This window comes from Tinamus guttatus, unplaced genomic scaffold, assembly GCF_059628265.1.
Source record: "Tinamus guttatus ecotype Peru unplaced genomic scaffold, ASM5962826v1 Tinamus_guttatus_pri_ptg000004l, whole genome shotgun sequence".
Taxonomy (NCBI): Eukaryota; Metazoa; Chordata; class Aves; order Tinamiformes; family Tinamidae; genus Tinamus; species Tinamus guttatus.
Window position 1 is genome coordinate 12,071,422 of NW_028288538.1, and position 25,609 is coordinate 12,097,030.

Below are 25,609 nucleotides of genomic sequence, written 5' to 3' on the forward strand. Positions count from 1 at the left end.
TGCCTTCAGTCTCATGTTTGCAGGCTAGGTGGCAGAGCTGAGCTATGTTTTCACAGGACGCACGGCTTGGAAAGGTGGTTGTTCAGCGGGTTTCCAGCAGGATCAACCTGGGACAGCGTAAGGAAGCGATGCACACTGGGGAGCTGCCACACTACCTTGCATGAAACTGCAAAGGCCCCCCCTTCTATTGCTTCTGCCAAAGTCAACAGCAAAAAAGCTCCTGACTTCAGCAGAAGCAGCATCTCATGAGCAGTGTCTGTGCTCTGACACGGGGTTTAAACTCCTGGATGACATTCTTTCTTGCCAATCATGAAAACAAACAGTAACGTGGTTTTACTAATTGCAAATAACAGTCTTGATAAGTAGTTTTATGTGTTATACAGTTAGATTAGTTTACACCTATAACTCTACATAGTATTTTGTGTAAAAATAGCTTTGGAATATTAAAATCATTGCAATAAAATACCTGCAATATAATTATTAAATGTGTTCTTTGGTAGCTAGTCGTTTTTTATGGATGGAATAGTTTTCCTTTTTTTAAATCTGAACATTCCTTAACAAACAAAGAGAATGCACTGGTTTAGGTACCATTCAAATTTCTTTGCCTAGTTTGAACTTGTTTCCAGGCGTTGCACCAGTTAAGTTCAAACATCAAAACAGCAAAAATCACACTACCGTTCAAATGGATTCAGACGACTCCACGCTTTGACAGTCGTGCTACGGCACAACCCTATCTGAAGACCAGCCCTGACTAAGTCCCTAGCCACCGGCGTGTACATAGTACCGATACACTCTACACCTTCATGGCAATTGCTGTGAAAATGAAGAGCCATGTCTGAAAAGATGTCCATTCAATGACAAGAAATCACTATGCTCCAAACCACTAAACAGCCAAGGACGGTGAAAATGATCATGGGCGAAGGTGTAAGACCAGTGGTTTATTCCTTTTCTTTCTGTGTTCCATTTCATTCATTTCCTTTCCATCTTTCTTCTCGTTTTTTTGCAAGTCGTCGTCCTACTAAAGTGTGTGTCTTAGAACAAAGTCGTAATGCAGGTGAAATAAGTCTTTGGTTTCTTTGGACTTATAAATAACATTTTTTTTTCAAATAGTTCAAAGTATAAACCTGCTATCTTGAGGTCCTGGTCTGTCTTTATTTATTTATTTTAAAGCTTTTCCACCGAGGTTTAGTTTGTGGTTATTCCTTCATGCTTTGGTACAAGTGCTTGATGAAGAAGATGAGTTGCCTGAATTGGAGCTGCCCTCGTCTTGCCACTTATCCAGACTCCTCCTCCGTGCATTCATGAAAAAGTTGCTGACGGTGCTCAGCTCCAACCCTAGCTGCTGGGAAATGGTGATTTGTAATTCTTTGGATGGACGCTTGTTTTCCTTGAATATTGCATGTAGAGTTCGACGCTGGACATCCGTGAAGACCAACCGAGGCTTTTTGGGGGTGTTCCCTCTATCCTTCCCATGCTCTTGTTCTTTCCTCTTGCACGCTGCAAGAAAAGGGAGCAGTGGTTAGCAGTTGCACAGAGGAGTCATTATGAATACCCTAAATGAGAAACTTGGAAAAAAAGACCTTTCATTTGGGCTTCTAAATTGGGAAAGGACACATGACATGTATAATACTCATTTGCTCTTGCATGCAGGATTCACAGGTCTACCAGGCTGACTCATAAGGAGGGTGATACATGCTACTCTTTAGCCACTTGCCTCTGCTAAAATTAAGCCAGATGTTCTTATGAACTTCTGCTGGCTCCACTATTCAATCCCCAGTTCACCCCCTTCTGAACTTCAGTGAAGACACTGACTGAGATCCCAGGGTCATTCCCTGATCTTGGTTAAGGCCCCTGGAGGACATACAAACACGGTACATGAAATCATGTGGATGGAGTGCACATTATTAGGGAATGAGAATCCAAAAGACTAAAGTTGAAGCACTGTTGGGGAGCTCTGTTGGTGTCCCACGCAGAGGGACTAACACCTCACACCATGAGTGCCTTGGGTACCTGCGCAGCTGCCATCACGGGGACACGGTTGCCCTGTTTCCCCCTAGCACTGGCCCTGGAGGAGATGGGGCTCCTGAGATTCGCTCTTTTCCTCCCTCCACCTCTGCAGCAACTTGTCATCCATCCCTTTGTGCCTCTTTCCATTGGCAGAGAAACAGAGAACTGGGAGAGAAGAGGCTTCTCATGCCCTCTTACCAGCCCTGATGCTTATGTGTTTTGAACAAACTAACCCCCACTTTGACATGAAGAACGACGGCAGAGAATCTTTCTTACGAAAACAGAACTTCCCTTTAATTTCATCTAATCTTCCTGGCTCTCTTTTTTCAGCATGTTATTTGACTCTACATTATTAAATGGCATTTGAAATTTTAAATTTGCCTTGCAGATCACCTGAGGGGCACAAAGAAGAAGCCTCAATCTCCTTGCTGGCCTTTGACCACTCGCCAACCTGTATTGCCAGTGTATGGCTAAGGTAGAGATTTCCTTGGAACAACAGACTACTCCATCTCACTTTCAAAAGAGCCTCAAGTTGTCCCTTCCGCCTAATAGGGCCCCTTAACACTGACTTCAGAGTTAATACCTTAACACTGGCATTTGGAGGATAATGTGGATGTCTGTCTGTGTGGGTCTAGTTATATTCTGATTTTTTTGTAGTGTCTCCACCAGTTCCATGGTTATTGAGCTAAAAAACTGCAAATTACTGTACTAAGGTCCTTGCTGTATCCTCTATGGCTACTCAGAGCCAGTGCTGGCATGAAGATTTAATTGCTTAAGGAAGATATAAAAGTAGGCATCCATCTTTTGTACTTACAGAAGTAGTAGTTGCACAGACCAGAAAATTCAAGAGATGGCAAATCCTACCACCCCCATGCCTGACCCTGCTGGTCCTGCCCTCAGGGAACTCCCATGAGGCAGGAAACTCCATGGATGAGCTTTGGAAGAGCTTCCTGACATTACATATTCCATCTGCAGAGCCTTTCATAAGCAATGGCACATTGATCAAACAAAGTCATATCTTCTACAATAATCTTTGTATTTTATAACTTCTGATCTGAAAAAAATAGTTCCTTCACACAAGCAAGGCCTCACTGAAGTGGAAAACTCAGCATATAGACCAATTCCTAAGAAAAAACGCGTGCATTGATTGAAAGCAAACACTGATAACTCTGAGGTTAAAAAAACCTTTGCAAGAACGGTCCACCATTTACCAATAAACATGAAAAGGTAGGAAATGAGGTGTGAAGAAGAGATTAAAAGAAAATCTATCATGCAAGCATCTGTGAACATTTGTCAAACAGAAGCTCCCAGCAAAAGCAGCCTCAGACCTTGAGCCCTGCTCCAGGAGTCCCCTTCCCTGCTGGCCTCCCTGCCCGTGGGACAGACTTGGCCCCATCAAAGTCCCTCAGAAGAAGCATCCACCCTAAAACTTCACTTCCCAACAGGCTCCACAGCAATCCACAGCTAGATTTCTTCTACTTTGGGAATTCAGGACTAACTACTTGCTGGTCCAGAGAGTGCAAGCTCCTGACTCTGTGCCAATTTGGGGCTTATGTGCAGCGTGGGAGACCCCCGTGCAGCAGGTTCCTTCCTTTCAACACGGATACGACACAGCACGGCCTGAGCAGGCCGAGCAGAGAGGCACCCGCTGCGGGTTGCAGGGCGGCACCGCAGGGCCCGGGTCTGACCCTCGGCTCCTCTGCACCCCGCAGTGCCCGGCCAGCGCCGCATCGGCCCCCTCGAGGAAAGGCTCCTGCCCATTACTTCCCTCCGGAGCTGGTGCTTGCAGATCATTTTTTTATCCTGGGAGAGGCTGGGAACATTTTGAGAGTCCTGTATGTGCTCTGGTGATACAAAACCAGTTTCCCTTTCCTCTCTCCTGCTGCTGACTTTCATAAGAGGTAGATTAGCGAAAAAATATATTTACATATGCCTAAGTGTTTAAGCCAGGCCTCATGTTGTGAGCAGCAAGAGAGGATACCGCCTTTCATCTTCTGCCTTGCCCAGACCCAGGAATATTAATAGCACTTAAAAATAAATAATGGTGATAATGAAAAACTGTAATAGGGTTTCCTTGCGATCGTTTTCCCTGCATTGGAACCAATCAATTTTAATAATAAATTGTAGCTTCCAGCTTGCCAGAGAACAAATGTTCACCGCGGGACAAAACCTAACACAAGGGGCTGCCCAGAGCCGGCACTGGCCTGGGAGCACGGATGGACACGAGCGCCTTCCCCTGCGCTCGGCCCCGGGTCGTGTTCAGACCGAATCTTCTGGCCAAATCTTCCTTTCTTTAAAGCAGGCCATGGTATTTACTGAAGTCAGTATCTGAATTAAGCCCATTTTTGGATAAACACCAGGGCTTGTCTTCTGATTTGTTTATTGTACAGCTCTATCAACATCTTATTTTATGTAGCAGACGATTAGGAAAATAATTTGCACTGACGTCCCTAGCACGTGCTCCCCATGAGCCATGTGGACAGGCTCCTTTCTGCCCAGAACCTCAGCTCAGGAAAAGGTGTTTTGCTCAAACTGCCCAGACAACAGGGTCAGGAACAGGGCTCTGTGACTCTCCCGATGATGCTCTCACTCTTGGCCCCATGAGGAGGGCTGCACGTTTTGTCTCTGGGCTGCCCCAGCTGGGTGATGCCTCCTGAGATGCCTTTTGAAAGGGCCTTAAGACAGTCTGGTAAAGAAAAAAAGCAAACAGAGCACAAAGGGCGAGCCTTGGCTCTGGCGACACGTGTGCAGATGCGGCGGTGCAGTGTTATCAGTGCCAGAAGGAGTCCTCTAAGCCCTCTGCTGAGCCCTGGCCTCCTCCAGTCACTTCCATCTTCCTCTGCCCCAAGCAACAGATATTTCTGACACTTGCAATTCTCCTGATACAGCCCATCCATCTATTTTTGTCTCCCTTGTTCCTTCGAAGTCACCTGAGGGATTTGGCTGCGTTAATGTGCCAAACCTTGTAAGGTTTGGACATCTTATTAAGGGCCAGTTGTCCGTGAGCGGTGCAGGGTACGCAGCCTTGCTGCTGCCCGCTGGAATTGCGTCATTTGTCACTGCTCTTCCCACGTCCCTCCTGTGCCCGACTGCCTGCCCACATGCCCCAGGAAAGGATGGACCCTGCTCTGATGGAGGCACAAACAGGACCGCGTCCCCCGAGGAAATGCACCGATTAGATCATTAGCTTGCGATACGGAAGAGGCTGTTTTGCCTACCTGGGAGGTGATCTCTGCTCTCTGTGAGCCTGAAGACCAAGATCACAGTAAGCACAGGTATTAACCTCAACGCTTGATGTACTCTTTCATCCCTAGAGAGTGTGTTGCTTTTCAAAATCTAAGAAAAAATCAATTACCATAATGCCCATTTTCAGAAGCACTCTGTATGCGTACTGCAGGTCTGGCTGCATGCTACAAATGTAAAATTTCTTTTCCTATACACACGAAAGCAAAGCACAACCCCAACAAACCCCCAAGGCAGCCTGTTTTCTGCTGTCTTCTTTTGGGCACATAACAAAATACCACCACAAGTCCAGGTGCCACCTTTGTTGGAAAACTAGGGAATTATGACAGAATGTGTGAGACAGCTAAAACCCATCTTAATTTGGGAAGTAGAGGGCAGCTCGGCCTAGAAGAAACAAAGATCAGCCCTAGGCTCCAGCGCGGGTGAGCAGGTGCTCAGTGTCACGACGCCAGGGCAGTGGGGACTAGACCTGCTGCCAGGACACCAGTGTCCCCTCAGACACACCAGCTGCACTGGGCGCCTAAGGGATTCCTTTTCCCCTTTCCGTGTGCCCAAAGCGGGACGGACCAGCAGTCGGAGAGGCATTGGCCATCCCGGGCTGGCGGAGCCCGTGGGGCGGCCAGCAGGCGCAGCAGGCCCGGCAGCGGGTCCAGGGCCTTTCACCTCGAGGTGACAGGTCACGCTCCCAACCCGGCCCAGGTCACCGGCGGCCACAAGTCATTCCTGTTTGCCGGTCACCAAGCGCCTGTACGCGACGGGGCTGCGGCCCCCCCAGCCCCTGGTGAGCGGCTTCACGCCGCTCTCGTTTCCGTCACATCTGACACGTTCCTTGACACCAATTAGCGCCGCGGCTGGACACCGGACGCTCCGTGCCGGGGAGTGGCGCTTGCTGGCCACGGGCACGACCCCTCCGCAGGGGGCCCGGACACGGCAGGGAGGGTCCGGCGGGAGCCACAGCCTCGTGGGAGCAGCGTGACCCTGGGACCTCCCCGCTGCGGAGCCCGCGTTCGCGACACCCCTGCTCTTCCAAACAATCAACACCCTCATCGGGACAAGCCCCAGCAGTGCTTCCCCATGGATCTACGCTGGGGGTGGGTGAGGAAGCTGACAGAACGGACCTTGTGCCATGACTGAGGGGAAATCTCCTTGCGGCCTCCACGCAGGGGCCTCCAGGTGTAACGACCACCCTCACGGCACCAGTGCCGCCTCACCTGTGCTGCGCATGAGGTCGCTTCCTTAGAGAGGCAGGAGAGAGAACATGGGCACTGCGCTCCTCGTGGGCTCCTGCGCAAGGTCCCCAGGCAGCAGCAGCAGCGACGCCACCAGTTTCACTGCTGGCAGATGCGTCGGCTACAAAGCTCCAAGAAACAGCACAGCCCCCTCGAGGGAGCGCCAGTGCGAGCAGGGCACCCTGCACAGGAAACGACGAGGTGTTTTAGGAGACGTGAGAGGGTCCCCAAAGCCTCTGTGAGGGGCATCTGTCCCCTCCTTTTGCAAAGGCAAATTCCTTAACTATCCCAAGTCCAGATGAACAGGATGCATCTTAGACAGAGACATAAGAAGTCTTCTAGAATACCCTTTTTAAAGGCATTTTCTGATCTCTCCTGTGTGAGGGCTACAAATACCAGGCTTTTGTCATCCTCCTGGGCCCTGCTGAGGTAGAGGCTGACCTAGCTGGCTGGAAGGTAGGAATCCCTTTCTAAAGCACCTGCTTCCAGCTTTGAGACATCACACAACATGCCATAGCCAACATTTTTAGAGAGAGAGGACACACTGGAGAACACTCATCTGACAGCAGGGCTGACCGCGGGCAGCAGAGATGGGCCTAATGGCGCAGCTAGAGGAGTGCAGGGTAAGCAAGTCCCGAGTTCATGGTAAGTTTATAGAGATAATAATTTGTGGTGATGATAATGCAGGTGTGACAAACACTGTCCCCATCATGGGAGTAAATGCCCCTGAGTAGGCAGCAGGATGCACAGGTACAAGTGTCTCCTAATTGTCACAAACTTGGTATTTGGGAGAATATGGGGAAAAAAAAATAGGGGCCTATAAGATCCACACTAACTGAGTGCAGACTGTACCATACGCGCTAAAAGCAAGCAAACCTCTTTGGCCTGGAAGAGCCACCACAGCTTCTCTGGGCTATTTGTTGTAGTATCCCACCATTCAGCAGGGAGCAGAGGTAGCATCGACACTATGTGAGATTTTGCCCAAAGCTTCCACCCTGCTGGGACAAAAGCGCTCGCAGGTCAGTGCCAAAAGCCTGTGCTGGCCATTCAGTGCACTGGTTGCTCCCCGAAACCTTCTCCTGGCTGAAGAGAACATGGGCTACACCAAAATGTCTGAACACACAATATTATATTATGGTTTCTTAGTGAGCATGGTTTCTCATGGTTCAGCATTTTCACCTTGTTTTTCCAGCTGCCATTCAAGGTTATTCAGAGTGCAGTGTATCCTGCTAAAACTCAGGCATTACTCCCCTTTTCTTTCTTCATACCATGAGAAAACTTGAAAATACATTTGCACAGAGGGAGCTCACAGTGACTTCAGCCTGGCCACAGAGGGATCGCAGCTGAGACAGCGAGCGGTGAACATCTCGCTCCCGTGCGCTGTATGAAAATGGGTGACCTTAATTTGCTGCCACTGGAATAATAATGTGAACCAGACTGAGCAGCGGCTGACTCGACATTTTGGGATTCGGGGCTTGTGCAAACACGCGGTGTTGATGGATCTGTAACTGCCTGAATGAGCTAACATCACCACTCCAGAATATGCTGCTAAGTGGATTAATCAGGGGGAAGCACCCGGTTTTCCTGAGATATCATTTAAAGCAAACGTTATATTTCTTTAGCTGGGTCTTTAGTTAACCATATTACTGTGACGAATATTTCTTTGCCTACCATAAGTAATTAGAATTTAATCACTTTAACTGCATCTTAATTACCCCAAATGAATTGGAAGGACATTTAATAGCAAAGATTAAATTGCCTTAATGAACGATTTTTGCGACTGCATCAATATTTTAATCATGTTAACGGCTCCCGGCCGCGGAGGCGGCCACCCCCGAGGGGGCGCCCTCGCCCCGCGGCTGCGCCCGCGCAGCCCCGACGGGAGGCGCCGCTCCGCGCTGCTCCGCGCTGCTCCGCGCCCTGACACCGCGCAGTGCCCCGCGCCCTCGCCCCGCACCTCCCCACCGGGCAGTGACTATACGGGCTGCTCCGCGCCTCCAAACCCAGCAGCGTCCGACTGAGCCGCGCCGCTCCGCGCCTTCCCACCGGGCAGGGACCATCCGCGCCGCACCTCTGTCCCGCCGGAGAGCACCCGACCGCGCCGCTCCGCGCCGCTCCGCGCAGCGCCCGGACCCGCGCGCCTGCGCCGCTCCGCGCAGCCCCGCGCCCGCCCCGCTCCGCCCCTACCTGCCTGCCGGGCCCGCCCGCTCGCTCCGCCCCGCTGCGCGCCCCGCTCCGCCCCGCCGGGCCCGCTCTGCTCCGCGCATCCTCCGCGGCGGCGGGTCCCGAGGGCGCCCGCGGGATCCCTGGTTGCTGATGCACTTGGGGCAGCGTTGCCCGAGCCCCGCGGGGACGGGCCCCGAGTCTCCTGGTTTGTCCGCGGATGTTTCCGCTAAACCCACCACAAAACGCGCACACGCTGCGACGCGTTACCGCGGCCCGGGGCGCGGGCTGCGGAGCCCAGGGCACAGCGATCAATCGCGGGCTAACTGCCACTGGCCCCGGACATAAAATGTTACCGCGGAGACTTCCCATTACCCTAAAATGGGATAAATTCAAAACTCTCGTTGTTCTCATAAATTGCTCCTGTAAATTATTCTTTCAGCTTCGTAAAAATGACTTCATCTTAAACAAAATAGCTCAAATAAGATGCATTTTTGAAGAATTTTAGAAGGAATTGGTTGATTTTCAACCAGTACACGATTTATCCTTATACAGATAGATTTATATTTGAAGTAAGAATTGATATTTGTTGATTTGATCATATAGTGAATATAGTGGTCATGAATGTACCCAGTGCGGTGGCACACTAGGTCCCGATTCAGCATTAAGGAAGAAGCCTCGTTGCTGCCAGTATTCCTCAGGTAAGTCAGAAGCACTTTAACAAAACAGCTGCATTTAAGAGTCCTCAGAGGCCTCTCTTGAAATTAGCCTGTCCCTTGGTTTGGGATGTGGGGTTCTTGTGCTACAGGGAACAGAAATAAGCTAATCAAGACAAAACACGGACTATGACTGAATTCAGAGCCATTCAAATGGATGGATTCCTGCCTGCTTTGTGTATTTCTAGAAAATCTTGTGTCAATTTAATAAGCATTTCGCCCCCGACTATCTAAGAGTACAGATTGCAAACGGCAGGGTTCAGCAGAAGCCCAGCACTCCAGCTCTCCATCCCTGGAGAAGCTCTTCCAGCGGCAGACGCTGCATCCTGCAGCCTGCCTGCCAGGCACCGAAGGAGGCACCTCTGCCTCTGCTTCCTTCCCGAATCACCTGGACCCTCCCAGCCCACGGGGCCCCGTGCAGACTCGCTCACGGTAACGCCGCGGAGGGAAATCGTCTTTCCTTGTCCTATTGGGGTGACCTGTTGCCGCTTTGCAGGAGAGGACCGGGGCAGCCCCTTCTCGCCCTGTGCCCAGCGCTGCCAGCTCCGGGCTCTCCCTGGCGCAGCCCGGGCCTTCCCGCCTGCCCCTCCGAGCGCTCCCCTCGCCCGGCGGCCCCGGCACCCGCTGCGGAGCCGGCGCTCCCCGCAGCACCGGGGCCGCCTCGCCGCCTGCTGCCGTTGCGCATAAACGATGCCACGTCGCTCCTTCATTAACGACGACAAGTGTGAGGCTGCAGAGCAAAACCCACCTGAGCCTGGCTAATGTCCCGCGCCTCGAGAGGTGAGGGCTCCTCCGACAGGGCGCCCGCAGCGGCGCTTGCACCGTAACCCCGGGCAAGGGCTGGTAACGCGGCCGGGCGCCGGTAACTGTCCGCAGTGCTGAAAGCGCGACTCGGACTCGTGCCGATGTCCACGGCTCCATGCGAGCTGAAACAGCCCGGCGACAGCGGCACCTCGTGCAAGCGCTGCCCGCAGGGCGCCCCCGACGGAGGGAGGGCTGGAACCCGCCCCGGCCTCCCCGCCCCCGGGCCGCCCGCCGCGCTCGCAGAACCGCAGGGCCGCCCCGACGTGTCCAAGAGCGGGGCGGAGGGGCCGGGGCGGCGGGGCCCGTCTCCGGCCGCCGCCCGTCAGTAGGTGGCGCAGAGCCCCCGGACACCGAGGGCGCTCCCGGCGGGGCGGGCGGCAGCGTCGGGCCGCGCGTGGCTGCGGGCGGGCCCGGCCTGGCCGGTCTCAGAGTCCTGGGGCGCCGTGTGGGGCCGTCGCCGCCTTGTCCGACGGCTCCGCCCGTCCCAGGGCCCGACCCGGCGAGAAAGGCCCGCAGGGCAGCCGGGCCGCGGGCCGGGAGCGGCTCCTGGTCAAAACGGCAGCTCGGGAGTGGCCGGGGCTCCCCCCCGCTCCGCGCCATCCGCCACGCGGCTCTTAATTAAAACAAACAGGAAACAAAAGCGGCGCGGGGCGACGCCGAGCATCGGCCGCAGGCGCCCAGCACGTGCCGCGGGACTGCGCCCGCCCGGGACAGCCCAGCACGGTTCGCTGCAGCACAGTTCGGTACGGCCGGCCCGGACCGCTGCAGCGCGGTTCGGTGTAGCACGGCTCAGCACCGCATGGCTCATCGCGGCCGGTGCGGAGGAACGCGGCCCGCCGGCGGTGCCGGGAGCGGCCTCCCCGCTGGGTAACCATTAACGAAAAGCAAACGGGGCCGTGTACGAGCGGCTGTAAATGATGGCACAAGGACGTGGCGGGCAAACAACGCGGCTCCGCGGGGTGCCCAGCGCGGCGGGGCCCGCGGCAGCCCCGACGCCCCGCGCTGCCGCCTCGGGTGCCGGCGGGGGCGGCGCGGGGCGAGCGGCCGCGCTACATTTCCCGGGGATGGCGGAGCGCTCTGATTGCAGTATCGATTTCTTTACAGTTAATTTGGTGAGAATTTCTCGCCGGCTTTCCAGGCTGCAGTTTAGATATGATTTGATTTTGGAGGGAGAAAGCGAGAGGCGAAGGAAAGAAAAACACAGAACGCTCGGGGCGCGGGGGAGACCGGGTGCCCGGACGAGCGCGGAGCCTCCGCGACGCCTTGCGCAGCTGCGCGCCCGTCCCCGCGGCCCGGGCCGGCGGAGCCAGCGCCATCTGGAAGCCGCGGAGACGGGCGCTGCTCGCGCTTCCTTGCGCGGAGCGTGGGGCGGCGGGGCCTGGGAACCCCGCGGAGGTGGCCTCGTCCCCGAGCGTTCCTGCGGCCGGGGTGTGTGGAGCCCTTCGCAGGAAGCGGCCCATGGGCAAGGGCCCTTCACGCAGATGCGCTTCAAAAACCAAATAGCTCGATGACGACGATTTTTTTTCTGAACTAGATGAGTTGATTTCAGCTTTCTTTTCTTTTTTTCTTTTTTTTCCACTCGTTCCTCAAAGAACCGGAAAAACATCTACCCCGAAATCCCGACAGGCTGCAGAAAGGCTATATTTCGTTATTTTGTCTTTGTATTGTTTTTTTGTTTATTTTTTGTGGTTTTTTTTTGGCATCCCTTCACTGCCCTTTCAAATGTCAGCAAGGGCGAGGACGGGGGTGGGAACCTCCTGGAAGAATAACTAATAGAGAAACGGCCAAATAGATAAATATTCAGTGCTGAGGGGGAGCGAGAGGGGGACAGACAAAGGAAAAGGGAACAGAGAGGAGAAGGAAGATGGGATGAATAAGATGGAGGCTGGAAGAGGTCAGCTTTGCAATTAGCAGTTCTGCTTACATTTCAAGAGACAGCCCAGGAAGTGTCAAGACCTCAATCCTGCTTCCATGTAACTATCAATTTTTCCTCTATTTGTCGGAGCTTCTGTAATCTGGGAGGTAGGGAGCCCCCAGGGATGGCTGGAAGGGGCAAAGACTGAAGATAAAGTGCTGGGCAAGACTACGGGGCCTGCAATAACCAGGCTCCCCCCCGACTCCCTGCCTCCCGCCTGCTGCCTGCAGGAAATCCGAGTGGGAATAAAGGCGGCCGGGGCTCAGCTCTGGGTATTTATCTACCTGCTAATTGTCTAAACTCCTGAGAGTGAGTTATAATTTGGACATGAAATTTAATTTGCGTCGGCTGGAGTAATTTATGATATTTTGAATTGATGTTCATACATCAATATCAATCGGAGCAGATTTTTACCACTTAGTAAGATCATCACACATTTAAAACCTGCACAAAATAAAATCGATGGTTGATGCATTTAGAGCGGATTGCCTGGCCGGCAGCGCCCGCAGAGCGGCCCGCGCGGAGCGCAGCGCGGAGCGGCACCCGCGGGGTGCGGAGCGGGGAGCGGGGAGCGGGGAGCGGGGGGGGAGGAGGGGTGCCCAGGGGCCGACCCTCATTGGTCAGGACGCATCAATATGCAAATGAGCACGTGCCGCGGGCTCTCCGCTCCCCGCGGCGCTCAGCGCAACGCGCCCCAACTCCGCGGGGCTGGAGCGGCCCCAGCGCGGCCGGGAGCGCCCCCCGCGCGCCCGCTGCCTTTCCCGGGCCTCTCCCTCCCGGCACGGGCTGCGCGCGCCGTGCCGCCCCGGGGAGGTCCTTTCTCCAAGGTTCCACTTTCAGGTTTGATCTGAAATGAAAAATAGAAGAAAAAAGGGTGGGGGAAATAATGAGGCTTTGTCCCTGTAACGGGATTAGCTGGATCCGCTTATCCCCGCGGTGGCTGGCGGCGGGGACAGCGCCGGGCCGCAGCGAGCGGCGCCGCGCGGAGCTCCCGCACGAGCGGGATGCCGGCAGCTCCGGCGCGGAGGTTGTTCCCGGTATCGATCTATGCAAATGAGCGGAGAGTCGGGTCGAGCGAATTGTAAAAATACACTCCAAATCGAAGCGAGTTCGCCTTCGCGATCGTTAAGGGGATATTGGAAACACAAACGCCGTCCTCCTCATCTGGACCGCACCAGCAAGACGAGGGGCTGCTCCTCGTGGGGGTGGTTGTGGAGGGAGGGAAGGAGGAAAGGGCATTTCCTCGCAGCACAGACCTTTGAAACAGAGTCTGCGGGAGGGGAGGAGAGCAACGTCCTCCCGCTGCCGGGCGGAGGGAGCCACGGCGCTGGGGTCCCTTCACTAGCCAGGCGGGTCGCGGAAAACCGGCAACGAAACGGCCGCACCCCAGCCGGGTCCCCGGCGTGCAGGAAGCGGCTCCCGGTTCACACAGCCCCTCCAGCGCAGGAACGTTTCCGTGCTCGAAAGAAGAAATATTTGATCCTTCTTTTTTGCCTATTTTTTTTTAATCTGTGAAACGGATCAGTGACCCCGACTCCAGCGCGGATCGACTATCTCGCGTTCTCCAGGGACAAATTAATGGAGACCTATCACTTAATTAACAACCCCTCACTCACGGCATATTAAACTCGGGCTCGGGCGCACAAGTTGGCGGATTTAGGGGGGAGGCAGGCGGAGAACAGGTACAAAACAAGACGGAAACACACTCTGCTCCTTAGGATGCCTGAGTAGACAATACCGCAGCTGATCCTTAGGAATAGATCGAGCCACCAAAATTTGAGGCATGTCTGAGGTTCTGGAGCAGCACAGGGACACGACACAGGCTCTTTCCCACGTGCAGAAGTATCCATACGAAATGCAAACTCTGTGGGCTAACGATAATTGCAATCAGTTAAAATCTAACGATTTTAGCCAATTGCATTTCTTCTGCTCTTCACCCACCAGTTACACTCCCGACCCATGTCATTTGTGGGAAAACAACACCCGTGCAGAACTCCTAATCTAAAACAAACGGGATCCGGAGCTAAAATGGGCTCTGCGCCCCGGGGGCGCCTCCCCGCAGCACCCCCGGCCCCGCCGAGAGTCGTTGCTCTCCTCGCGCACCCACGATGCCGCGGAGCCGCTGCGCGCAGCGCGGAGCCCCAAATCCCCGCGCAGCGATGCCCACTTTGGGCCTTTTTCCTCTGAGCTACCCCCGACGCCGGCCTTAATTCGCGTGTGAACAAGGCGAGCGCTGGAAAGAGGACAAAGAGGTAAATGCGGGCGGGCGGCCCCGCGCACTGAGGGACTCGCGCGCAGCGCCCGCGTAGCTGCTACGCGTGCCAGTGCGCGCACCCATACACGCACACGCGTGAGCGCTAAGTTGCAGAGGATTTTTGCGCACTCCCGAGCCCCGTCACAGAGCGTGAGGGAGCAGCGCGGCCGCGCACCGCAAAGCGGCGCCTGGTCGGGGCGGCGGCTCCGCGGCCGTTCCCAAATTGCGCGCAGCCCCCGCGGGCGCGCAGGGCTTTGTTCGGGCGCAGGCAGGTGACGCGGGGCGGGGAGAGACCCAGCCGCGCTCGCGGGACCCCCCGGGCCCTTTGCAGCCGGGGGCCGCCGCTCACCTGCGAGCCGCAGAGCAGACATCCGCTGAAACTCCGGCTCCTGGAGCCACTTCCACATCCTGCGGAAGGTCTCCCGGCCGGATTTGAGCTTGCTCCAGGGCTTGGGGTTCCTCAGCAGGTCCGAGAGGGTCCCTTGGGAGCGGCACAGCACCCTCTGGGCGAAGATAGCCTGGGGGATGCTGTACCGCTTGAGCTCGGTGGTGATCCTCTGAGCGACTTCTTTGGTATTGATTTCTTCCATTTGCCCTGAATTACTTCCACTGTTGACCTGCGAGCCAGTCACAGAGGGGTTTTGCTCCCTGGCGGAGCCCAGGATCTGCCCGTGGCCCTGGGCGTTGAGGTGGGCATGGGGGTGGTGTGGGATGCCGTTGAGGGGCACCATGCCCGCCGACGTGGGGGTGAGGTGCTGCTCGCCGTGCCGGGCTAGCATGGCGGGGTGGTGGGCTTCGAAGCCGTTGGGGGTGAGCATCTTTTCGGCGGGCATGGTGGCCCCGGGGTGCGCGTAGTGGGGCAGCCCTTGTTGGGAGTTGTGGATGCCCCCCAGGCCCGATCCAGACAAAGGCGAGAGGCTTTGCCCCATGCCGGTAACATCCTTATGGTAGGGGGTGTAGAGGTTGTTCATGGACGCCAGCCCCCGCTCGTCCCTCATGAGGGTGAAGCTGCCGCTCACGTTGCCCGGTATCCGCTGGTGGGGGTGGTGGTGGTGGTGATGGTGGTGGTGGTGGTGCGGGAACTTGTCTGAGACGGTCGAGATGGGAGGTAGAGGCTGCAAAGGGGTTAACGTGGTGTAGGTGCTGCTCATGCTCATGCCGGGGGGCGTCTCGCAGGCCATGGTCATGGTGGGGTGCAGGGCGCCCGTGAGCGCGTGCTCGGGGGGCCGGTGGTGGTGGTGGTAGTCGCCGCTGTCCAGGATGGACGCCATGCCCATGGAGCGCGGGTGGGCGGGCAGGTGGCCGCTGCGGTGGCTCACGGAGCCGCGGTGGTGGGGGCTGCCGCTGAGCAGCTCGGCGGCGGCGGGCACGGGCTCGTGGCTCACGGCGTGCAGGTCGCCCATGCTCTCCATGGCCAGCTGCGCGTTCATGACGGGCCGGGCGCGCAGCGCAGCTACCCGGCGCGCGGCCGCGAGCGGCGGGCAGGGCTCGGCGGCGGCGACATGCGGGCTCCGCGGGACGGCACGGCGGGGCTGGCGGCGGCTCCGGTCCCGCGGCGGCTGCTCGCTCTCTCCTGCCGTTTATCGTTACTACCGGCGCGGTGCAGGGCGCGGGCGGCGCTGCCCGCTCAGCGCTGCGGCCCGCGCGCCCCCTCGGCAGCCGCGGCGGCGCCGGCGCGCGCCTCGCCGCGTCCCTCGCCACCTCTAGCCATGGCTCGTACTGCGCCGCTCGCCTTGGCCGCCGCCGCAGCGCCGCCGCGGGACGGCGCCGCGCATGCGCCGCGCGCGCCCCGCCCGCCGTGACGTCAGCGCCACTATTAAGGAGGCGAGCGCGGCCGCGGCGCCCAGAGCGGCCCGGGCCCCGCGGGGGCAGCGCGCGGGGGAGGCGGTGGCGGCGGGCGGCCCCGCCCCGCCGTGCCCGGCGCCCCGGGGGGTGCGGAGCGGAGCGGGTGCCGGAGCCGCCCCCGGAGCCGCCCCGCGCCGCCCCTTTGGTGACTGCGCAGTTTTCGTGGGCGCGGAGCCCCCGCGCCCTCAAGTTCAGTTTTAACTTCCGGGTGTCCGCGCGCCGTGGGGCAGCGCAGCGGCCGGGAGCCGCGCGGCGCCCTCGCGCACCGGGTGTCCCTCAGGGCCCGCCGTGTCCCTCGGCCCCGTCCCCCCACGCGCGGCTCCCTCTGGCGCCGGGGAAGAGGATCCCCGTCCCCGCCGCGCCCCCGCCCCCCGGCAGCTGCGCCTATTGTTCGCCCATTGACAATAACGGGCCGAGCGCGCGGCGCGGGGGGCAGCCCCTTCCCCGGGGGGCCGCGGCCCGGGCCCCGCCGCTCCCGGCCTGCGGGCGCCCCAGGGCCCCGCTCCGCGGCCGCGGGGTCTGCGCGGGGGCAGCGGCTCCGTGGGCGGCGGGGCCCGGGCCCGCCGCTCCCGGCACGGGGCTCCTCTGCGCGGCGGCGCCCGCGCTGTCCCCTCGCTGCCGCCGCGCCGCCCATCCTCGTCGCCTCGCTCCTGCGCGGGCACCGGGGCGGCTGCTAAACGGCGGCCGGTACCGGCGAAGCGCTATGCGGCCTCGCAGCGAGCGCGGTGGGGCGAGTTTTGTTGGTTTTCTTTTTTTCTTCCTCTTTTTTGATTTTCTTTTTAAAATATATATATATAAAGCCAGATTTTTCACAGCAGGTTTATTTATTTCCTGAAATAAAAAATACACCCTCTGGCGAGGCTTTACGGCAGAAACCCGGGCCTTTAAGCGCGCAGGGCGCCGTCCCCCGCGCCGCTCTTCCCCCGAGGGGTCCGAGGTGCTGCCGCAGCCCGCGCCTCTCCGCGCCGCTCCCAAATCCGCCGTGTTTCCGCGGCCTCAGCGCTGTTCCTGGCTGCCGTGGGTACACCGGGAAAGGGGATCTGCGAGCGAAGCAAAAAAAGAGACCTCAAACCCAATTAGTGATCGCGGGAAATGTTTAGGTTTCCATACAATGAAATTGTCGGGAGCGTTTGCACACGGGAAGGAAGGGCTGCGATTCATTCCTAGGCCAACACAAGGTGATGTCACGAATGCGATCGAAACGTTGCCAGCTTCTTCGTTCTTCATATCTGTATACAATTTACGGTTTAATTACAAATATTTGATCTACACGCGTTTAGCGGTTAGTTACCAAAGCAGATATCACAGCAAATATAACTCGCTCTCCCGAGCTTGTACGAAATTACTCAAACTTTTTTTTTCTTCGATAAAGGAGAGCAACAACAACAAATTTCTAGAGCACTTCGATGTGGCAGCGCTTGTGCAGGGGTGCGCGTTTTAATCCTAGGAAAAAGAAGCTGCAATTAACTCCATCCCCTCGTATTTCTATCTCTATTTTTTTTTTACTTTTCATTTTTGTTTTTGTTTCACTAAATTTGGACGCGCCGCTGGTGCCGGGCACAGGGGCGCCGCGAGCCCCCGCGCTGCTGCGGCCACCGACTGCTGAGGCCCGGCCCGTTGGGCTCCGGGATCCGCGCACGGCCGCTCGGGCCGGTCCCGCTGTCACGGCAGCGCCCGGGGAGGCTGCGGGTCGCGGCGAGGCAGGAACCGGAGACGCTCCGTTTCGTTGCGCTGATCAATTCCTGCTCGCGCGGCCAAGTACCCGATATTTAACAGAATAATCGTTACCGCCTTGAAGTCTTCATTTGATCCGCAGAGGATCCGCGCGGACGCGGCCCGGCGGTGGGGCCGCCCGCATTGCCGCCTGGCACCGCCGGCCGGGCCCGGCCGAGGGGACGGACGGGGCGGGCAGCGCGGTCCCGCCGGAGCCCTGGGACCTGTTGGCTCGGAGGCGGCCTGCGCGGCCGGCCGCGTGTCAAAGGTGGCCCCGAGGCGCGCGGGGCCGGCAGCTGCGGCGGGGATTAACCCGGGCGGACTTTCCCCCGCTCCGCGGCCACAAAACCCGCCAGCTGTCGCGGGCCGGGCTCAGCGAGGGGCTTCAAAGGCGGCGGGAGTGGCGTGGGGCCCCGGCCGGCGCGGGAGCCCGGTCCCCTTCCCGCATCCGCGGCCCAGCTGCGCGCGGCACCGCGGGGCCCCACGCTCGGCCCCGACGGGGCGGGCGACGCTGCCTCTGCGCCGCCGGCTCGGTCGCCCCGCGCCAAAGCCGCTCTGCCGCTCGAGGGGCTGCGCGGTGCCCGGGCTCGCGCTCCGCGGCCAGCGACACCCCGCGCCGGGCGAGTGGGTCCCATCGAGGCACCTAGAGCCCTTTCGCCCCCGCCGCGGTGACTTTGCCGGTGTGGCGGCCAGGGACGCGCGACCCAAGTCGGGCTGCGCTTCCTCCGGGGCTCGGGCAGGGAAAGGGGGCGAGCGGGGCACGGCGGAGCCCCGAGGCCGTCGAGGCGCTGCGCGGCCGCGCTCTGCGCGCGCCTCGGCAGGAGCGGCCTGAGCGGAGACGGCCAAATGCCGTAAATAATTTAGCATTGTATTTCAGGAAAAAAGAAAAAAAAGCTTTCTTAAATCATCCTCTCAATATAACTTGCAGACTTACAGTATGGCCCTGGTAAGTCTAAATTTTTAAAGTAGCAATATTCAAAGAGACAGAGATGTCTGTATTAATTATTTATCCGCTGGTGCCTTCCTTCGTTTCTAACTTATTATTAATTAGGCGCCTCTAGTCTTTCGCAGAGAGCTCCACAGAGCCAGTTGCAGCTTTAAATATGAATTAAAAGCAAATCTAAGCTACTGTAATGCGAAAATTATTCCGTGTCTTCTATGGCAGAGATGAATAGCTGCGCGGATCAATACTGTGAAGCTATGCTCCACACGACAGGGTTATTGATAGCTTATATTAATGATGTTAATGATGGAAAAAGGAAAACAAGAACCTGACCAACTTATAAACTTTTTATCTGCTGAAACCCCGCAATCAAGCGGACAGGAGCATGAATTAAGGGGGCTGGAGCTAATAAGGACATTATTTATGAACCCGGATAAATGACTCCTGGCAGTGGGATGCGTTTGAGCTCCACAGCGGGGGCTCTCCGGACGTGGGGCTCGTCCCCGCCGCCGGGGCGCCTCCCGCCCGCGGCCCCGACGCCGCCCGGACCGGTGACCCCGCGGGCTCCGCCGGCCCGGCCCGTCACCTGCGGCCGGTCCCGCGCCGCTCTCCTCCATCCCTCGTTCGCCAAGAAGAGGGCGAGCCCCGTGGGCGCCCGAGGCCCCGTGGGCGCCCGAGGCCCCGCGCTGCCGGGCCGGGAACCGGCCGCGCCGTCGGTCCCGCTCTGCCGTCGGCGTCGACAGCTGCTGGGCCCTGAGGCTGCCTGGGGTTTCGCGCACACTCCGGCTCCCCCTTAAACACTGGAAGGTGAAAACGCCCCGGTTTGTCCCTCCGCTCCCGCGTTTGTAACCCCGAAACAAAATTAATCTTTGTGCCCGTGTAGCCGCCCGGCGCTGCAGGGATATGATTATATATATTAAAATACACATACGTATATGGGCTGTAATACAATAGAGATCAATAGCACTTTAGTGAACACTATTAATCTGGTTTATTATTTAGGGAAAGATGCTATTAAAAACCCGCTGGTTGCTAAAAGGTGACGTTCTTGAAGAGCCCTAAAGCAAAGCCCTGCGCCCGCGCGCGCGGAGGGGCCGGCGGGTGCGCAGGCAGCGCCGCGGCACGTGGCGCTGAGTTGGCAATTAGGGCAGGGATACATTTTAATCAGGGAAACTGCTCGGAGGGCCGAGCTCCGCGCTGAGATCTTCATTAGTTACGTGTGTGAGCGAGGCAGGGTGCTCGCTGTTTTTTTTTAACCTATTTTTATTCCTTCTTATTTTTGATTTTCTTATTTTTCCCCTCTCGGGCCCCGGACCGAGAACTACAGAAGCTGGTCGGGGCCGTAATTAGCACGAATTAGGTATTTTCCCGTGCCGTGCTGCACTGTGCCTGTCTTAACGCGTTTTATAAAACTTTGTCTAGATGCCAACTCGGATTTGCATGGTCAAGTTTTTATATACTTATATATATATATATATGTATATATATTTCTTTTTAAAATGTTCTTTAAATAGATGCCATCTATAAGCAAGTTTATATATGTATAAATATATATAATTTTGCAAATACTATTTTTAAAAACAGCTTTCTTCAGGAGAAAGTAGCACTTTTTTTTTTCAAAAAAAATCACAGCAGATACTGTAGATATCACTTAATTTCTACAGAAATCAATGTGAAAATTAGATTTATTGGCTACTTACATTGTTAAAAATGACAAAGTGCTGCCTTTTATTTTCATAAAAACAGAGAAGACCGAAAATCATTTAATAAAGAATCCACCTAGTTTAATTTCACTGTAGGTCTCTTGCAACAAAACCAATTATTTGAACCTCTCCCTCATAAACTTGCTTCTTATTCTAGAATTGAGGCAGATAAAAAAATCTAAAAGAGAGTTAAAATAGTAGAGTCTGTTTAATGCCTGAAAATCCTTTCCCACTGTTCGTTGAGATACAGGGTTAAACGAAACAGAAATCGTTGTTTCAAATCATTTGCAAACCCCGAATTAATAACGAGCCTATTAACCAGGAAGAGTCCCTTATTTTATTTGTGTTTGTATTTGTTTATGTGTTTTTTTCTTTTTCCAAGTGAAACGCCTATTTATTTCCTTTGTGTTTTAAGCTTTTTTTGATATTTTTATTTTTTAGCAAAATGAAAGCCAGCACGGAAGGAGGGAGGGAGGCAGAGAGGAAGATGCTGTCGTTCCCAGGGGCGCGGAGCGGGGCCGGGGCCGCAGCGCGGGGAGGCTCCGCACGGTGCCGCGCAGCGCGCAGGCCGCCCCGCTCCGCACCGGCGCCGCGTGCGCCCCGTCGGGCCGCGCCGTGCGGGGGCTGCGCGCAGCCTGCGCGGCCCGGCGCATCCCGGGGCGCGTTCGCGACCGCTCAGAGCCGTCGCGAGCTGAGGGAGGCGGCGCGGGCCGCGCTCCTCGCCCGCCCACGGGCGCCCAGGCCCGGCCGCGGCCCCGCTGCTCCTTGCGCGGCCGCGCTGCCGCCGCCAGGATTTGGGATTCGCGCCCTGGCCGTGGAGAGACCGTCGATAAAATTCTCCGTATCAAATGAGCAATCATTTGCTGTGGTTACACGTTGGGTAATGAAAGATGTTGGCAGGATCAATAAAAATGAAAACACTTTTACTTACATCTTGAGTTACTGTTTTAAGGGGTGAGCTGTGGTGATGCAACAAACCAGAGAGAGATCTACAACCGTCAAGCGTCGAAGCCCAGAGGGAAGCCCCTCACCGCGGCCTCCCGCCCGGCCCTCGGCCCGTGTCGCGGGGCGCCACGTGCGGGCCCGGCCGCGCGGCTCCCACCCGCAGCTGCGGGGAGCGGGAGCCGCCGGGCCCCGCAGCCCCCCGTTAAACACGAGGCGCGGCCGCTGCCCCCTCCCCCGGCACCGGGCCCGGTGCCCTCGGCGGCCCCGCACCTGGGCGCGCCCCCCACCCCCGGCGCGCGCCCCGCCCCCGGCTCCGCGCCCCGCTTACCCCGCGTCCGCTGCGCGCTGCCTCCGCCTTGGCCCCCCAGGAGGAGAGGAGTCCGAACAGCCCGCGCGATTCCAGGGGAGGCCGAGGAGGAGGAGGAGGAGGAGGAGAGGAGGCAGGCGCCGCCGTGCCGGTCCCATCCGCGACGAGAGCCCCGAGGCCGCGAGGTGCAGCCCGGGGCTTTTATTGCACCGACTTTAGCGCAAGCAAGAATCTACAGCCAGAATTACATGTTCTTCATCAGCCTGGCGTGCACCGGAGGCACGGGCAACAATTTGTGTATTCCCTGGTTTTGGTGGAAAAAGAGGGGAGAAGAGAGGAGAGACCCTCTTCCCCCCCAAAGAGCCTCAGGTTGTGGCTTAGGCAAAAACAAAAAGCATGGAGAAAAAAAAAAAGAAATCTCTGCAGCGGCCCATTTTGCTCCATCTTTAAGTCCAGTCCAGGATCAATTCTCTCCCTTACATTCCCCGTCACAAACAAACAGCTTCCAGCTAAATCTTTTAAAGGTTAAAAGCAACAACAACAAAAAATAGAGATAATAACCACGGCTTTTTTCCCCCCTTCTCCTCCTGCTTGTTGGACAGCGCTTTTTGGTCAGCCTAGCCTTGCATTTAGGGATGCTACTTGCATTTGAATAGCTGCCTGGCTGCTATGGATCGGGAGGCTGCGGAGGAATCAGTATGCAAATTGTTTCGGTTACAATCGAAGGGTTCGATCGGGAGAAGGTGCCTGGCGGAAGTGGCTGTCAGCAGCGCTGCATTAGGCTGCCATGGCCCCGCGCGGGCCTGCGCGCCCTTCCTGCGGCCTCGCGGGCTCCGCCGGCCGCTCGTTAACGCGCGCACGCGGGAAGGGGCCACGGCGCCCGGGCCTCGCGCGGCCGCGGGCCGGGGAGCAGCGTGAGGCGCTCGCCCCGCTCCCCGGGCCCTGATTACGCAGCCGGGGTGAGGCGGTGAGCGAAATAAAACATTTATAAACGGTTCCGCGCTTACAGTAGGAGAGGTGGGCCGGGGGGGCTGCCCGGGCGCAGAGCGCGCGGCGCAGGCTGCCGATCGATAACCCTTTCCTTGTAATCCCGGGGACGGTGGGAATCACAGTGCTCGTTTAAAGGGACAGCGGGCTGCAGCGGGAGCGACACTGGTGCCCAGCCCTGTCACCTGTGCTGAACCCCTACCAGGACCCCAATGTGGGCCATGGGTACAGACCCACAAGTGCCCTCCCCATGGGGCTCCTCATGGCCACCCCACAGCATGGCCCAGCAGCCACCCGGCCCTGCTCCCACCAACGGCCACTTGGGCTCCAGGAGAGCTGGTCCCGGCGGCCTTGGCTGGGCCGGTGCCGCATGCAGGCCGGCGGCGCGCGTGGGCAGCGCGGGGGACAGGGCCCTGCTCCCTGCCCTCTCCCCGCCGCTGACCATCTGTCATTCAATTAGGGCCCGGAGGCAGGCGAGGGGCCGCGGCGGCAGCGGGGGCCGAGGGTCAGCGACCCCGGGACAAAACGTCCTGCTGCCTGCGCGAGGCGAGGAAGTGCAAATGTTAAACGCCGCCCGGCCGGGCGCTCGCCTCCGCGCGGCCCGGGGTGAAGGGCAGCCGTCATTAGTGCTTCGATTTCAGCACCGAGGCCGGCCCTGCCGTCTGTTGGAGGGTTTCGGCCCCCGAAGCCTTAACCCTTCCCAGGCAGTCCGTGCCCCCCGGGGCCGGTGGGTCCCATGGCATCACCCCGCGTCCCAGCGGAGGGGTCCCCAGCACCCGCTGCAGCAGCCGGGCGGGGGGCACTGGCCCCTTCCCTCACCCCGCCAGGGGCAACAGGTCTCCCGCTGGGCACGAGCGGGGCTGAGGCCGCGCGCCGAGGGCAGCCAGCCCCTCTCGTGGCCCTCCCCATGTCGCTGGCCGGGCGCCTCCTCCCCTCCTACCAGCAGACCAGAACAAATTGATGAATTGAGCTTTCACTATGCTAATTTGGGCATTATAAATATTTAAGTGAGGTCTCTTGCGGCCAGCCGGACAGGGCTCCTTCCCCTCGCGTGCCTCGTGTCCAGGGGCTGCGCTTGCCCCAGGGGTGGCTGCCACGTCCCCTCGCTGCTCTTCCCCTTCCCAAGGTGGCCCTGCAGCTCCAACAGGAGCTCCACTAACTCATCACCTTTTCCAAGAGCAGCCCCAAAACCTGTTTGTTTCTGCCATCCTTGGCAGCTGAGTTTTGGCAGAGCCAAGGCACCACCATGCCAGAGGACTCACCAGGCAATACAAGCCTCGTTACACCTGAGGGGATGTTGATACATTTTCTTGTTTCCTTTACTTACTTTTTTCCCTGCTGGAAGGGGCTGATTTTCTCTCTTAGTGCTGCAGTGCACTGCGAGCACTTGCTCATGGCCGCAGAGCTTGGCTTTTCCAAAGGGCTGGAGCAGTGCGGGTGCTGCCGCTGGCTGCACCGCCAGCACAGGGGCTGCACCCCAGAGGGCTGTGGAAGCAGCAGGAAACGTCACTGCATGGGGTGCAGGGGCCCAGGGGCTTCAAACAGCCGGTGGGAGCAGGCCAGGGGCTTTAAAGCTGCCCTGCAGCAGCAGCCAGCCCCGCAGCGCTGCCCTTCCCTCCCCAGCTCTGCTGATTTGCTAATGGGAAGATGGTGGGGCCTGTTGTTACTCCGAGTCTGCCCCTCACCTGCTGGCAGAGAGGGGGCTGAGCATGTACATCCAGCCCCACGCTAAATACACACGGGAACGGAAAACTGTGCCCTGCAATCATCCCGCGAGTCCCTGAGCTCAGCCCACGCAGGGAGGGCACAGGCTGTGGCTCTGCACCCGTGTCCTGTCTGACGAGGAAGCACCGCTCGCTTTTCAGCAGGGTCGCATCCCGGGCTGCCATCGAAAGTGAGTCACAGCCATGTGATGGGTCTTGCCGTGCCATAAAATCCATCACTCTTCGCCATGCCTGGAAATCACGTCCTCTGTGGGCTAGGAAGTAGGAATCTTTCAAGTAATTTGTGTTTACCACGACAGATGCGTCCATGCTGATCATCTCTTTAGAGACCTCATAGAAAATTCAGAGGCATATTGCACATAGACTGGACGCTGGCTTTACCCTGTTCGTGGCCCAAAAGCAAACGCCACAAAGCACCTGCACACACCTTTCCACTTCCTCACGTAAAGACCATTGATTTATTAAAGAGAAATAGTAAGGAAATTACATACCGATGGTCTGTAATAGTACTCCTACAGCACGCAGGATGCTTGCACACACGGCGCCGAGGCGATACCCGAGCGCCTGGGGAGCCCCCTCTTCCGTGGATGCAGCTGACCCGGCACCGCTGCGAGCGGCCTCCTTGATATCCGCTGCGCGGGGGGTTGATCTCCTGTCAGTTCAGGTCAATGGAAACTGTCCTGCTGCTGTTGGCAGCACCGTGTTGGGCCTGAGCTGGATGGAAGGTGCAGCAGCTTCCTGAAGCTTTCCTTATCCTGCTCTTTCTAATTCCCTGAGAAAAGGCTTTGCTTCTCACAGTATTTTTTTGTTTGTTTGTTTTGCAGAGTCCACATTTTTGTCCATGTACGCGGGCTGTTTCTACCCTTCAGTTTCCCCTTTCCAACATGGGATCTGCAAACGGACGATAGTGCTTCTGACCCACGGGGCTGCAGATGCTGAAACCCTCTCACCACTGCCATTCTGACCATCTGCTTCCAACTCGCTCTGTCTGCGCTGTCCAAATTCACACAGTGAGCAGCAGCTGAACTGCAGCCTCCACTGAAGTTTTGAACTGCCCAATGCTGGAAGATGGCAGAAAGACCCTTTAAACCATGAGCTCATTAAGTAAAAG

General features: G+C 57.4%; 1 protein-coding gene across 1 annotated transcript; it reads right to left on the reverse strand.

Annotated features, from left to right (window-relative positions):
- Positions 1–211: 211 nt before the first annotated feature.
- On the reverse strand, positions 212–15,761 carry ONECUT1 (one cut homeobox 1). The gene is made up of 2 exons (XM_088519641.1): positions 14,681–15,761; positions 212–1,497 (listed from the first exon to the last, which is right to left on the reverse strand). The coding sequence occupies exons 1-2, from the start codon at positions 15,759–15,761 to the stop codon at positions 1,205–1,207; spliced, it is 1,374 nt and encodes a 457-aa protein (XP_088375767.1). The 3' UTR covers positions 212–1,204.
- Positions 15,762–25,609: the final 9,848 nt, after the last annotated feature.

What these genes read in the sequence shown, in the direction of transcription:
- ONECUT1 (XM_088519641.1), bottom strand. Translation starts at nt 15,761, where the DNA reads ATGAACGCGCAGCTGGCCATGGAGAGCATGGGCGACCTGCACGCCGTG. An exon ending in GTCTGCTCTGCGGCTCGCAG is followed by an intron (nt 1,498 to 14,680) that starts GTGAGCGGCGGC and finishes CTTTTCTTGCAG; the next exon opens with CGTGCAAGAGGAAAGAACAA.